We start from the raw sequence: 14,522 nt of genomic DNA on the forward strand, positions 1-14,522 counted from the left end.
TCCATGGCTGCTTTGCGGCAGCTCTGCTTTGCTGTGCACATTGAGTGACTGCAGGGTTTCCAGCAAAGTGCCCCACGGCTCTAAACTGTCCAAAAACCACCACCTTATGGAAGAGCCTGTCTAAATGGCTTAGTGTGGCATGGTTGACGGTACTATCTGTCCCCACGTAGCTGGCTTTGCTTTCTACCAGCAGCCCAAGTATTCTCCTATCCGGCCACACTCAGCTCACCTTCCCTGAACACACCTCACCCACCTCCTGCTTTCATAGCTGTGGTTTCCTTTTGTCTACAATTCAGTAGACACTGTAGCTCCTCAAAGTCTGGAGTGCTGTGCCTGCTAGGCCCCCCCAAACCACACGTGGTTCAAAACTAAGTGCCCGATTTATATCCATTAAATAAATTCTTGCTCTTCTCTAGTTCTCTGCCGTGTGAGCCTCAGTTTATCTCTTGGGGCTAACTCTGGAATTTCCCATGACTTTTTATCCCCCATCCCCCAACTGCCATCATCACGGTTGCTATCTTCCATGCTTTTCAGAGCACTCAGGCCATTTTGTAAGTGGAGGGAGGGATGGAGGAATGGGATTGGGAAGGGGAGCCAGGCGTGGTGGTATATGTGGTGGTGTACGTGGTGGTGTACGTGGTGGTGTACGTGGTGGTGTGTGTGGTGGTGTATGTGGTGGTGTGTGTGGTGGTGTGTGTGGTGTATGTGGTGGTGTATGAGGTGGTGTGTGTGGTGGTGTATGAGGTGGTGTGTGTGGTGGTATACGTGGTGGTGTATGTGGTGGTGCACGCCTGCAATCCCAACACTTGGGAGGCAGAGGCAAGAGGATCACTGCAAGGTCAGTTTCCGAAACATTGGGAACATTGGGAAATTTGAGGCTAGCTAGTCTGGGTTGTATGAGATCCAGTTTCAAATAGTAACAGCACACACACACACACACACACACACACACACACACACACACACACTCTAGGGCCAGCGGGCTAAAAAGGACTTTTTGAATCTTGCCAAGCCACGTTGAATTACTGTCTGTCACACATACCCTGGAAGAGGGGGACCAGGCAGCAGCTCGGTGGCTCAGAATTTTGAGGTAAACAGCAAGGACCAGAGTTCCGGAGGCACATCACTCAAAGCAAGACTGGAACTGCCAGCCAGAATGCATTGGAGCAAAACCAAGAGATGAATAGTCATAGGGGAAAGCATTCTTTGGTTTTGTCTAAAGATCTTTTCTTGGGACTGGAGGGATGACTCAATGGTTAAGAGCACTTATTGGCCAGGCAGTGGTGGCAAACGACTTTAATCCCAGCACCCAGGAGGCAAAGACAGCGAATCTCTGAGTTCGAAATCAGCCTGGTCCAGGACGGCTAGAGCTTACCCCAGAAACCCTGTCTCGAAAAACCAAAATAAAATAAAAAGAGCACTTATTCTTCTTCCATATAGGATCTTCAATTCCCATGAGGTGGTTCATAAATGCCTCTAACTCCAGCTCCAGGGGAACTGCTGCCCACTTCTGGCCTCCAAAGGCATCTGTATCCATGTGGCTTACACACACCCATACACTTAAACAAAAATAAATTTACTTTAAAAACTCCTTTCTTTACAACCATCGTTTCTTTTTATTTAGAAAAAAATTAACTTCAATCAATCAATCGGTGTCTCATATAACACAGGAGGGCCTTGAACTCCCATGTAGCCAAGGGACGTCCGTGCACTCGTATTTCTCTTGCCGCCACCTCCCACAAGCAAGGATTACGGGTCTGTGCCACCAAGCCCGGCTCAGCAGAGATTGTCATGAGTCAAACCTGCACTCTCTTGGAAACGGGAGACAGCTTCCCTACTCTTTGCTCCAGAGCACCCATCCTGTCTTATAAGCTACTTGGTCGCCCTTCTCCTCTCAGCCAACCCTGTTGAGAGTCTGGTGAGCGTCATGAGTTTCCGGGCAGATCTGGGGAGTCCTCCGCGCGGCCCCAGCGCAGAGCGCCCCCGCCAGGAGCGCCGACCCAACGGTCGGAGCGCGCGGCGGTTTCGAGCGCGGTGATGACGACGCTCTCCAGTCTGTGGTCCCCGAGCATCCAAGAGCGGCCAGGGAGGCAAGAGGGACAAGCGGACAGCTCCCACTCAGTGAGGATTTGGGTCCTATTTGGTTTGCTTGGGTTCTTGTCGGTTTCTAGCTGTGAAATCCAGTAGGGAATAGGCTGGCCAACACACCTCGAAGTATTTGTTTCCCGCCTTTTAAAAAATGTTTTAAATGTCTGTCTTTAAATGCTTTCAGGCCCAGTTGTGTGCACGCCCCTTTCCCAGCTAGAGGAAACCAACCTCCTTACCAGCTTTATGCGCCCACAAGTATTAGCTTGTATTTTCTTTGGTTCAGCCATTGGTGATTGCTGACTGACTATAACCATTCCAGTCTCTTGGGACCCATCAGTGGATAAAACAAAAGGCCCTTTGCCTCCAAGGTGCTTACAGCCCCAGGGAGAGATACACAATTTAGGAAACTTGGGGAAATGTTCCTGGCATCTCACCACCCCGTCCCACCGCCCAGCCAGTATCTAGTGGCCAAAGATGGAAGAGCTGGAAACGGCCTGAAATGAACTTCTCAACTCTAGGGAGTGAGGGGTTAGAGATGATTGTAAGGGAGGGAAAGAGGTTGGGGGCTGGGCCGGGGTGGTGGTGGTCATGTTTTCTGGGACCAGGTGAGGCCCCAGGGTTAGGCTGTGCTGCCCCTTTTTGCTCATTTCATGGTCTGATGATTCTAGTCACCGATGCTGTAGGTGGCTTTAAAGGAAGTAAATTAACCCTGCGTTGTAATTTTGGACCAAAGTGTTTTCAAATGGTCCACATGTTTGCATGCAGCACCGATTAAAGTCTGAAGACAGAGGTGGGCCTTTTTGTTCTTTCCGGCCACCCGATGTGAGGCTGGTGTGAAGAGAGCTTTCAGTAGAAGCAGTCTTCAGGATGTTAAAAAAAACTGACCCGGGCGACCAATCCCAACCCACCTGTCAGAGTTGAAATCTATAGTAGAGTTACCGGGGAACTAACTGCATTGCTAAGCCATGTGATCTTCAAAATTGGTGATTTTTTAATCACTATTTGAGAACAAATAATGTTAGGGGGGTTGTTTAGGTTTTCTCCATGGTAACAATTACAGGGCCCGGCCAACATAAATGCATTAGAGGCAATGCATGCTGCAGGAAAGGAAAGCAGCAGCATGGACTGCAGGGTGCTGAGGGCTAAACAGAAAACAGGCAGGTTAGGTAGACCTGCGCAGAGATGGACAGTGTAAGAGGGGAGGGCGTGACTCCCAGGCACAGAGAGGAAGCTGAGGGTAGAATGTGTCTCCTACTTAGGAGAAACTGCAGAACCCTTGACTATAAATGGGAGGTGAGAATCCTGGAGCCGAGGGCACGTGACATAGCTGAAGCTGCACATAGCACATCTGTGTTAGGTCTGCTCCTCCGGCTAATCTCCTAGGGTCTGGAGTGTGTGCACCCCTGTAATCCCAGAGTAGGAAGGCAGAGGCAGGAGGACCAGGAATTCGAAGTCATCCACAGCTACTTAGCAAGTTCAAGGCCAGCCTGAGCTACATGAGACTTTGTCTCAAAAAGACAAAACCAAAAGGGGTCGGGTCGGGTGGGAGGTACAGTTCAAGTCCTCTAAGTTAGGATGTAATTTACAGAATAAACAAAGGAATTTAAACAAATCAGATCATATGGGTGCTGATAGCAGCAACAGTGAAGGATTAGAGCTGTGGGTGTGGGCATGAAGTAGCATGGAACAAAGTGTGTCTGGGAACCTGGTTTGGTGGCACATTAATCCAATTTGGTGGCCTTTAATCCAATTTGAGAAATCGAGTCAGGAGTACTGAGTTCAAGGCCAGCCTGGGATAAATAGTTCCAGGTTAGCCTAGGCTATAAAGCAAGATCTTGTCTCAAAAAAAAGAAAAGAAAGAAAGAAAAGACACAGGTGTAGGGATGAGTGTGTGTGTGTGTGTGTGTCCCCAAAACCAACCCTCCCTTTCTCCGTTTTCTTGTGACACTTTGAGGCACAGATACTACAAGAAGAGAAACCAACCTATTTGACTGACGGGAACCTGTTCCTTGGAGACAGAGTCTCTCACTGAACCTGACGCTAGGCTGCTGACCAGCCAGCCCCAGCCGTCCTGCCTTGACCTTTCTCAGGGCTGGGGTCACAGGCTTGCATAGCCACGTCCAGCTTTTCATTTGCCCAACCAATATTTTCTACATCTTACGTAAAGTTTACAAACTATTTAGACTGTCTGCCTCCCCCGACGCAAGAGTTTGAACCTGGGACCTTGTGAGTGGTAGACAAGCATTCTGCCACTGAGTGAACCCTTCCTTAGACCAACCACACCTTTTCTTACAGCTTTTAGCAACACTACCTTTTTCTCTCTTTTTTTCTTTTTCTTGTTTTTTAGTTTTTCGAGACAGGGTTTCTCTGTGTAGCTTTGCGCCTTCCTGGAACTCACTCTGTAGACCAGGCTGGCCTTGAACTCACAGAGATCCACCTGCCTCTGCCTCCCGAGTGTTGGGATTAAAGGCGTGCACCACCACTATCCAGCAACAACACACTTACGTTTTACATTTGTCTTTTCTACTAAACTTGACTAAGGGTGTTTCTTACTCATCTTTTTGTTGTTTTTCAAGACAGGGTCTCACTATGTAGTCCTGGCTGTCCTGGAACACACTGTGTAGACCAGGATGTCTGGAACTCACAGAGATCCACCTGCCTCTGCCTCCCGAGTGCAATGATTAAAGGTGTGTGCCACCACCGCCAAGCTATTTCTTCCCCATTTTACTAAGAGCCTGGCATGTTCAACAATAAGTTTATAAAAATTGATGGATAACATCTGGCCCATCTGGGGCTTTGGTGCATTTCCTTCAGAGTTCTTATTCAGCTTGTGTTTGGAAATTCCTTCCGAGTCTAGTTAAGGTATTCTTTAGAATATGTTAAATAGTGACAGATCTTAGGAAAGAGATGTAAGTCAGTAGAGCTAAGTTGGGCAACTCCTGTGACTAGTATCTTTTTTGCACACACAAAAAGGATAATTTAATAAAGAAAATTATTTTTTCTTATGTAACTGAAAGGCAAATTGAAAATCACTCCCAACAGATTTTGAATAATGGTCTCATCTCTGGAATAAGCTCATGTCCTTCCAAAGTGTGTGTGTGTGTGTGTGTGTGTGTGTGTGTGTGTGTGTGTGTGTGTTTAGACAGGTTCTCACTCTGTAGCCTTGGCTGGCCTGGAGAGGTGAGGCGCAGTCCAACGACGTTCTCTGGAGAACTCTGACTTGGTCTGCGGTCCAGCATCCAGGATCACGAGGTAGCCAAGAGCGAGTGAGCACGTATGCATCTTAGGTCTTAAGGGGTCCCTGTCTCGGCCATGCCCCGGGTGGGGGCAGGTACCTAGCAGTTACCTGCTGCCTACCAGGGGCGGTGCTTCAGGGGTGAACACAGACAACTGCCCCTACAGTTGCCTCCCCATGAGCAAACAAACAGGGAGGGGAGGAAAGAGGAAGAAAAGGAACTTTTAGAAGACATTGGTTTTTAAATTGGGTTTGAAAGCAAACAACTCTGGGAAGTTGACCTGAGCGTGGACTGGGAAGCTGGAGGCCGGAGCCTGTTTGTTTGCTGGATGTGAGGGCGAATCAGGGAGAGACAACGGTCTTGAGAGATGCTCCTGAGGTCCTGAAGAAGCCAGGTCCAAACATTTCTCCCTTACGTCAGAGAGCAAGCTTCCAGTGACTGTGTTCAGGGTCACTTTCCTCTGAACACGGCCAACTAAACACTGCCAGGTCTCATCTCTCCAAACACTGTTTCTCGTGTTTCCCCGATGACACCTCCTTTTGACTCAGGCTGACAGACAAGACAGACTAGTAAAAGGAGAGGTACAATAGATCCACACGGGAAACTGGAATCAAGCATCCCTCCCTTCTTTTTCTCTGTCCGTGGGCACAGACCAAACCTGCATCAGTTAGATTCAGGAAGTTTTTTCAAAACACCACACTGAGAGTCTTGCTGTAGTGAGGTTTCAGGGGTGTGTGTGTGTGTGTGTGTGTGTGTGTGTGTGTGTGTGTGTTCTCTAGTACTTTCTTTTTCTTTCTTCTTTTTTGTTTTGTTTTGTTGTTTTTCGAGACAGGGTTTCTCTGTGAATTTTTGGTGCCTTTCCTGCAACTCGCTTTGTAGACCAGGCTGGCCCGGAACTCACAGAGATCCCCCTGGCTCTGCCTCCTGAGTGCTGGGATTAAAGGTGTGCACTACTGCCACCCAGCTTCTAGTACTTTCTTTTTCTCCTTTTTTTCTTTTTTCTTTTCTATTTTTTCTTTTTGGTTTTTCAAGACAGGGTTTCTCTGTGTAACATCTCTGGCCATCCTGGAACTCACTTTGTAGACCAGGCTGGCCTCGAACTCACAGAGATCTGCCTGCCTCTGCCTCGAGAGCTAGAATTAAGAGTGTGTACCACCACTGCCCAGCTAAATGTGTTTTGTTTTGTTTGGTTGGTTGGTTGGTTTGGTTTTTGGAGACACAGTGTAGCCCTGACTGTCCTGGAACTCACTCATTCTGCAGACCAGGCTGGCCTCTCCAGTCCTTTTCTCTTTTGAGATGAAGTATCGTGTAGCCCAGGCTGTCGTCCTATCCTTCAAGGAGGACAGCCTCGAACTCCTGACCCCCAGCTTCTAGCTCAAGTGCTGGACAGTAGGCAGACTCTACAGCAAATGGCTTCCTGGTACATTTGACTCATAAAAATATTCTCCAGACTGGAGAGAGGGCTCAGAGGTTAAGAGCATTGGCTGCTCTTGCAGAGGACCCTGGTTTGATGCCCAGAACCTACATGGTGGCTCACAACCATCTCTAACTCCAGTCTCAGGGGATCCAGTGCCTCCTCTGACCTCCACCAGCACCAGGGACACGTGTGGTGCACAGTACACATGCAGGAAAAACACTCATACACGTAAAGTTCTTAGGAAAATGTAATGAAAAAATCTCTCTCCAGAACTTCTTTCTTTTCTTTCCCCCTAGCTTTTGGTCTTTCTCCCAAGAATGAAGATGCTTCTGCTTGGTATCTGGATCCTGCTGGCCTTGATGTCTTGTCCTGGTGAGGCTACCTAGAAAAGTTTCTTTAGGCACTGTGTGCCAGGACACACAAGGTTGATCATGCCGAAGGGGATGGGGTGGTCAGCTTGATGGATCTAGGATTGCTCTAGAGACTCTGCACATGCCCCTGAGGGCGATTATCTTGGGTAGGTTAATTGGAATGGGGGGATCCACCCACCGTGGGTGGCCCCATTCTAGACACTGGGAACCTGCACTGACTAAAAGGAGAGAGAGAGAGAGCTGAGCTCATACATCCGTGCTCCTGACTGTAGGCGATGAGCTGCACCTGGGATGAGCTGCGCCTGGGATGAGCTGCCTGCCTTTACTGCCGTCATCTTATTTTTTAAGTTTAAAATTTTATGTAGAGACGAGCTCCATACCCCAGACTGACCTCAAACTCCCCATGTAGCCAAGGATGAACTTGAACTTCTGATCCTCTTGCTTCTCCTTCCTGAGTGTGCTGGACTTGCAGGCTGTGCCACTATGACAGTTTGATGCAGTACTGGGGGTCAAACTCAAGGCTTTGTGCATGTTAGGCAAGTAAAGGACCAGGTAAGCTGCATTCCCAGCTCCTCCTCTATCTTCTCAAAAATATTTCCCTTGGGGCTGGAGAGATGGCTCAGCAGTTAAGAGCAAGGTTGCGCTTGGAGAGGACCTGGACTTGGTTCTCAGGATCCGCCTGGCCATTCACAACCATTCTATACTCTTCCAAGGGATCCAACATCTTCTTCTGACCTCCAGAGGCACCACACATGCTCTTGGTACACAGACATACATGCCGGGCCCTCTCCGCTGGGTCCCATCTTCTAAAGGTTCCACTGCCTCCCAATAGTGCCACGGGCTGGAAACAAGCTTCTAGCATCTGGGCTTCAGGGGACATATGAGATCCAACATAATACAGGTTAACCAGCAAAGATTGAAAACATTCACTTTCACAACACCACAAAGCAAAGCAGAGTAATCTGAGAAGAGGTAGAGAATTCCGTGGGAGATAAGTGCGCATGCGGGCTTCCTTGAGCTCTTTAGTTCTCATGGTTTGTGCACAGCAGGGTTCCCGTGAGGCTTGTTCTGTTCTCAGGCACATTGCCAGGGCCCCCTTCACTAGTGGGTGGTCTCTGTCTGTGGTAGAGTCAGGCTCTGCAGTTCACAGCCATCCCAGGCAATTCTGCTGAAGGGAGCCCTGAACTGTCATTTGAGAGAATACTGCTGTGCCATAGAAGAGCAAAGACCCCATCTGGGTATTTAGTGTCTGAGCCCAGAGAGCTGCTAGGGCCTCTGGAAGCTTTCCAGGGCATGACTTTTAGCACCTCCTTAGATCTGTGGTAAAATCTAGACCCCAGGCCGGGCAGTGGTGGCACATGTCTATAATCCCAGCACTCGGGAGGCAGAGACAGGTGGATCTCTGAGTTCCAGACCAGCCTGGTCTACAGAGGAAGTTCTAGGACAGCCAGGGCTACATAGAGAAACCCTGCCTCGAAAAACCAAAAGGAAAAAACAAAACAAAAATCTGGAGCCCAGGACAGAAGAGCAGGAGAGAGATTGGGATCAAGGCTCGCACTTGTTGATTCAAAGGTTTATTCTCCAGATCCCTGAACAGTTCCCGCTTCTTCAACTTAGAGCTAATGGATAGAACAGCCTCTCTGCTTGTGCTGGATCTCCTGGTCCTCACCAGAGATTTTGGTCTGTGTGCTTCATTTCAGGGACCACAGAAGAGCTGTTTGAAGTGTCTGTGTGGCCACCCCGGGCCCTGGTGGAGTTTGGACAGTCCCTGACTGTCAACTGCAGCACTACCTGCCCAGACCCTGGGCCCAGTGGGGTCGAGACCTCCTTCAAGAAGAGCCAGCTGGGCAAAGGGCCTCAGTGGAAGGAGTTTCTCCTGGAGGGTGTCACGGAGAACTCCGTCCTGCAGTGCTTCTTCTCCTGTGCGGGGGTCCAGAAGGACACAACGCTCCCCATCACCATCTACCGTGAGTAGGACGGAGGGAGGGAGGGCCCAGAAGAAGAGAGGAGTGGGGGAACAGGAATGCATCTTAGTTAGGGAAGAATTAGGGTTTTACTTGGGGGGGGGGAATTACATCCCCCCAACCCCCAAATTAAGATTCAGTCACACTGTCAGGATTCTCTCCATCTGTAGAGGCTATCTTCCGAGTTTCCACTGTTGGCCCTGGGGCACACTTGAGAATACACAGAATGTACAGGGAGCAGACACTAAGAATGCCAGTTTCTGAGTGGCCAGACAAGTGTGAATTAGTGCTGGCTTATTTTTTGCCAGCTCTTAGGCTAACCAAGGATTGCAGGAAGGACAGTTTTTGTTTGTTTGTTTGTTTGTTTGTTTGTTTTGTTTTTCTGAACAGGGTTTCTCTGTGTAGTTTTGGTGCCTGTCCTGGAACTCACTCTGTAGACCAGGCTGGCCTCAAACTCACAGAGATCCGCCTGCCTCTGCCTCCCAAGTGCTGTGATTAAAGACCTGCGGGTAAAGGCTAGGGTAGTTAAGAAGCCTGTGGTGCCAGTGGTTCCTGAGCTGCCCTGTAGAGCAGGAGGCCCTGGGGTGTTAGGACTGGTAATCAGGGTCCTACAGGGGGCCATCTTGCCTTGCAAAGATAAGAATGAGTGGAAAACGCTGCCCCCCCAACTCCCCAGCTTCTCATGCCTCTGAAACATTGTTGATAAGAGATAAAATGTTCCAGAATGGCAGGAAAAATCAAAGCAAAGGACTTCCTCTTAGTTGTCACAATTCTCGGCCATGGCCACCTTCAATGGACAGAGAGCTGGCAGGCTAACTTATCGCATGGAGCTTTAAGGGTAGCGGTCACCTTCTGCAATGTCATTTCTTTCTAGAGGTGAGTGGCCCCTCACCAAGGCTTGTCTTTTTGTCTTAAAGAGCCACCAGAGCAGGTGATCCTGGACTTGCAGCCCGAGTGGGTGGCCATGGAGGAAGCTTTCACAGTGACGTGTCATGTGCCTAGTGTGGCACCCCTGCAGAACCTCATCCTTACCCTTCTCCAGGACGACCAAGAACTATACAGAAAGGATTTCACGAGTTTATCTGGGCCATCCCAAAGTGCTGAGGTCACCGTCAATGTCAGAGCCCAACGGGAGAGTGACAGGAGTAATTTCTCCTGCCATGCAGAACTGGATCTGAGCCCGCAAGGTGGGGGGTTGTTTCATGGTAGATCAGCCACCAAGGAGCTCCGGATCTTTGGTGAGTCAGAGTCCAGGCATGAAGAGAACCCAGGGCCTGTTTTGGCCTTTGGGGACCCTGGTCCCACAGGTTTAGAAGGTGAGAGTGACTGAGCCCCGCCTCTAATTCCATGGTGTCCTATGTGACACATGACTTAGTTTTCCTTCTTCTTTCTTTCTTTTTCGCAATTACTTGGCAGAATTCTCTCAGAGTCCCCAGATCGGGGTGTCTTCACTCCTGGAGGTTGGGGTGGCAGAGACCATGAACTGTGAGGTGGCCAGGGTGTTTCCCGCCCAGGAAGCTGTCTTCAGAATGTTCTTTGAAGGCCAGGAGCTGAGCCCCTTCTCCTCCTGGAAGGGAGATGCAGCGTGGGCCAGCGCCACCGTTCAGGCCATGGAGACCGGTGACCAGGAGCTGACCTGCCTTGTGTCTCTGGGTCCCGTGGAGCAGAAAGTCAGGACACCAGTGCATGTCTACAGTACGTGGCCATCTCTCTCCCTGTATGGGCCTCTGTTAAGGAGGGTTTTCACAGTGATGTGCTGTTAGCTTTCATTTTTCTCTGACAGAGGGGGGTTAGGACCTCATGGTGACAGCGGCTCTGGGTGGCCTCTGTCCTCAGTTTCCTGACCTATCCTGCTCATTGCGCAGTTGCAGATGCTTGAGCTTCATTCTAGAATAAGCATTTGAGATGAGAAAGAAAGCTGTACGATGAGGAGACTTCCTGCTGTCCTCGCAGGAGAGACAGCCAAACGTGGGCATGCTTTGTCGTTGGGAGGGAAGCTCTCAATCCTCAAGCCAGAGGTGCTCTCTCTCTTCAGCCTTTACAGAAGCTTTAACGCTATCCAAAGTCTCTCTTCTGTCACTGTCTCCCCAGGGGAGGCCTGCAGCCTCAGGAGGACAGGGACAGCCACCAATTTGGAGAACGTGTCCACTGTTCTTTTTCCTTCTTTGAAGGTTTCCCTCCACCAGTCCTGGAGGTAGAAGATGCTTACCCTCTGGCAGGGACGGATGTTAATGTGACCTGCTCGGGTCATGCGTTAACATCACCTAGCCCTACTCTTCGGCTTTGGGGAGCCTCAAACCTCTCTGCTCCTGGGGAGCCTGCCTGGCTTCAGTTTACTGCCAGGGAGGAAGATGATGGCCGGAATCTCTCCTGTGAAGCGACTCTGGAAGTGCAGGGCCAGCGGTTGCTCAAAACCACCGAGATCCAGCTTCATGTCTTATGTGAGTAGAGGCCTGAGGGTCCGTGACAAGGCGAGGCGCTTGGTTTTCCTGCTTGGCTAATGGCTTCATTAGTAGAGGGGCCGCACTTTTCTAACTGGAAAAACCCAGAGAAGAAAACAAAATGGACATGCCCGAGCTCATCTTTGCCCTTGGGCAAGTGAGTGGGAACAATATTGGAATGTGGTGCTGTGTCAGAAACAATTAGTTGAGAGCCAGTGCCTAGGAGACAGCATAAAAGGAGACAGCTGAGGCCGATGCTAAGGAGAGGAGCCTCCAAAAACTCCATATCACAATTTGTGTTTTGGAAAACGAGGAAATCCTTATTTCTGAGTTCACTCCTTGCCCATTGAGAAGCCCTGGGCCCCAGCAATGGAACCGTGTTACTTCTTAGCCTGGGTCCATAAAAATGTCCTAGGCTGGCCGGGTGGTGGTGGTGGCGTTGGCGGCGCGTGCCTTTAATCCCAGCACTTGGGAGGCAAAGGCAGGTGGATCTCTGTGAGTTCAAGGCCAGCCTGGTCTACAGAGCTAGTTCCAGATAGGGAGATAGGGTTACACAGAGAAACCGTGTCTCGAAAAACCAACCAACCAACCAAAAAAAAAAAGTCCTAGGCTGCATCTCATTTTCTTTGCACAGAGAAGGGAGGAGAGCAAGTTTTATTCTAAGCAGAGAGCAACATTTGAGCTAAGGAGGGGAAGGGAGCTATGAACGGAAGTGAGAAAGGAGCAGGACGTAGAGCTAGGCTCCTTTGGGGGTTCTTTTGCAGACAAGCCTCGGTTAGAGGAATCCGGATGCCCTGGCAACCAGATATGGGTAGAAGGGATGGATCAAATGCTCGCCTGCATCCCAGAGGGAAACCCCGCCCCAGCTTTGGTGTGTATCTGGAATGGGATGATCATTGACCTTGATGTACCCCAGAAGGCCACCCAGAACCGCACCGGAACCTACTGCTGCACGGCCACTAACCAGCTCGGCTCTGTCAGCAAAGACATTGCTGTCGTCGTCCAAGGTACCTGCCGCACTAGCTGCTAGGCTTGGGGTAGAAAGTCCTGCTCCCAACCCCCCACTCCGCCCCCTGCCACCTCCCTCCAGATTTGGAGTTCTCACAAGTGTAGAGGGAAGCAAAATGCTCCTGGGCTGGAGAAGATGTGTCTGAGAAGTGGGTCGGTGTCTTGGGGTGGAATGATTGTCTTGTCCTCAGCCCTCCTCCCCAGGTCTGTCTTCTGTGCCCACACAGGACTGCGTGAAGGGATCGACCCCTCCACCATCTTCGTCATCATCATTTGCGCCCTTGGCAAGGCTGTCATCCCCATAGCACTCTACCTGAACTACCAGCCCTGCAAAAGAAACCGGAGGAAACGGGCCTCTAGGCAGCGAGAGCTGAGCAGAGACGAGGAGAGCCAGTTTGCTGACATAAAGGCAGAAGAGTGTAACTCACATCACTGCTGACCAGGGACAACTCTGCTTGAGTGACTTCAGCTACCAGCCTTTAACGGGGAGGAGGGAGGAAGAGACAGATGTGAGGCTCCATTCCCGTCCTGCACTGTCCCCTCAAACAGGGTTTCGGGGCCCCCTGTGGCTTGCACCAGTCCATCGGGAGCTCGTCTTTCTCTTTTGAGTTTATTCCGGTTTCTAGAAATTTCAGTCTGATTGTTGACCGGCGATCGAGCCTCTCGCTCCTTGCTGTGTTTAACTGCCCACTCTTGAGACACAGAAGGCCCTGTCCTTGCCCCTCATTCCCGCTGCTCACTCCTCAACCAGCAAATGAGAAAGATCATCAGAAATATCCTGGGATACATTGCTCAGGGCTTCCTGATGACTAACCAGGAACTTCTTTTGTGGTTCAGGGACAAGACGCCATGGGGGTAGGTAGCAGATAAATGGGCAGGAACCGGAGCTCTACTCCCCTGTCCACACCCCCTACTCCCCAGACGGTACCCAATGACATCATAAAAAGCTCTGGCTGATTCAGCTTCACCCCAGGAATGCTCTGCAACTTCACATCGAGTCAGAGAAGTAGCTTAGCTACTTTATAACCAACAAACCATGCAGCACAAGATGGCCTCAGACTTGTGATCCCCCTGCCTCAGCCTCCTGAGTGCTGGGATTATAAGTGTATACCATCACCCCCTAACCTTTTTTTTTTGGGGGGGGGGGGCTTTAAAGTAAAAGGTAGAATACTTCCATGAAATTGGTCTAATAGGTCAAGGGCGTCGCACTCTGAATTCCTTTTTGTAAAAGACTGAGTCCCACATGTATTCTCTGTCTCCACAAAGAATTGCCTGTTTTCATCTGCAAGTAAGTCCCCTGGGAAGGAGGTACATAACTCCACAGCAGAGTGTGTGCCTAACATGCAGATGGGTCTCAGCTCTGTCACCACCCCCCAGTCCTCTGTGACAGTGTTAACCGTGTACTTTAACACTCCAGCTTCCTCCACAGCCCTTTGGAAGGAGTATGTCCACCATGGTGAAGGCCTGAGCATCAAGCCAGGCCTCTCCTCCAGAGCTATCATGAACTGTTTGCTGAGATGTTAGCTGTGATAAAAATAAAATAGATTTTTGTGATATCTGGATTTATTCTTCCTTTGTGTCATAACTGAAAGTTTTATGTTAGGCCAAATGATTGCATTTCAGAACTTGGAGGCTACCTTCCACTTGGTAACTCCAGGGCAAGCCATGTCTTAGCTCCAGTCATCAGCCTGTTTTTCCCGCTCTCAAAACTGAAGCACGCACTGGTACCCAGTTTCCATCATTCGAATACTAGCTCAAAACGATGCAGCATCAGACACCAAAGGGTGTCTCCCCTTCTTCCTGGACAACCCTGAATTTAGGGTTGGAGATTCACTATAAAAATCACCCTTTGTGTTTTGTTTTGTTTTTCGAAAAAATCACCCTTTGTTTCACCATCCAAAGCGACAGAGACACAGTGGTAAACATAGCGCTGTCCCTGCCTTCTACAAATTTGTGATGTGTGAGGGATGTGCACCCTTTCCATCACCGTGACAAGT

The 14,522-nt window shown here is 49.8% G+C and overlaps 1 protein-coding gene across 2 annotated transcripts; it reads left to right on the top strand.

The window, feature by feature from the left end:
- The first annotated feature begins 1,982 nt into the window (after positions 1 to 1,982).
- Positions 1,983 to 14,079, top strand: LOC102924062 (intercellular adhesion molecule 5). Of its 2 annotated transcripts, none has more exons than XM_042282998.2 (8): positions 1,983 to 2,121; positions 7,038 to 7,113; positions 8,813 to 9,079; positions 9,994 to 10,392; positions 10,493 to 10,771; positions 11,248 to 11,517; positions 12,282 to 12,524; positions 12,753 to 14,079. In XM_042282998.2, the coding sequence occupies exons 1-8, from the start codon at positions 2,038 to 2,040 to the stop codon at positions 12,962 to 12,964; spliced, it is 1,830 nt and encodes a 609-aa protein (XP_042138932.1). In that variant the 5' UTR covers positions 1,983 to 2,037; the 3' UTR covers positions 12,965 to 14,079. The 2 variants fall into 2 exon arrangements, with proteins under 2 accessions (XP_042138932.1, XP_006970566.2); XM_006970504.4 differs by having other exon boundaries at positions 9,994 to 10,314.
- The last annotated feature ends 443 nt before the right edge of the window (positions 14,080 to 14,522 follow it).

Source organism: Peromyscus maniculatus, chromosome 8, assembly GCF_049852395.1.
Source record: "Peromyscus maniculatus bairdii isolate BWxNUB_F1_BW_parent chromosome 8, HU_Pman_BW_mat_3.1, whole genome shotgun sequence".
Lineage (NCBI taxonomy): Eukaryota > Metazoa > Chordata > Mammalia > Rodentia > Cricetidae > Peromyscus > Peromyscus maniculatus.

Coding starts and splice junctions, on each gene's coding strand:
- LOC102924062 (XM_042282998.2), top strand. CDS start 2,038: ATGACGACGCTCTCCAGTCTGTGGTCCCCGAGCATCCAAGAGCGGCCA. Junction 2,122..7,037: donor AAGCGGACAGCTCCCACTCA/GTGAGGATTTGG, acceptor CTTTCCCCCTAG/CTTTTGGTCTTTCTCCCAAG. Junction 10,393..10,492: donor TGGTCCCACAGGTTTAGAAG/GTGAGAGTGACT, acceptor ATTACTTGGCAG/AATTCTCTCAGAGTCCCCAG.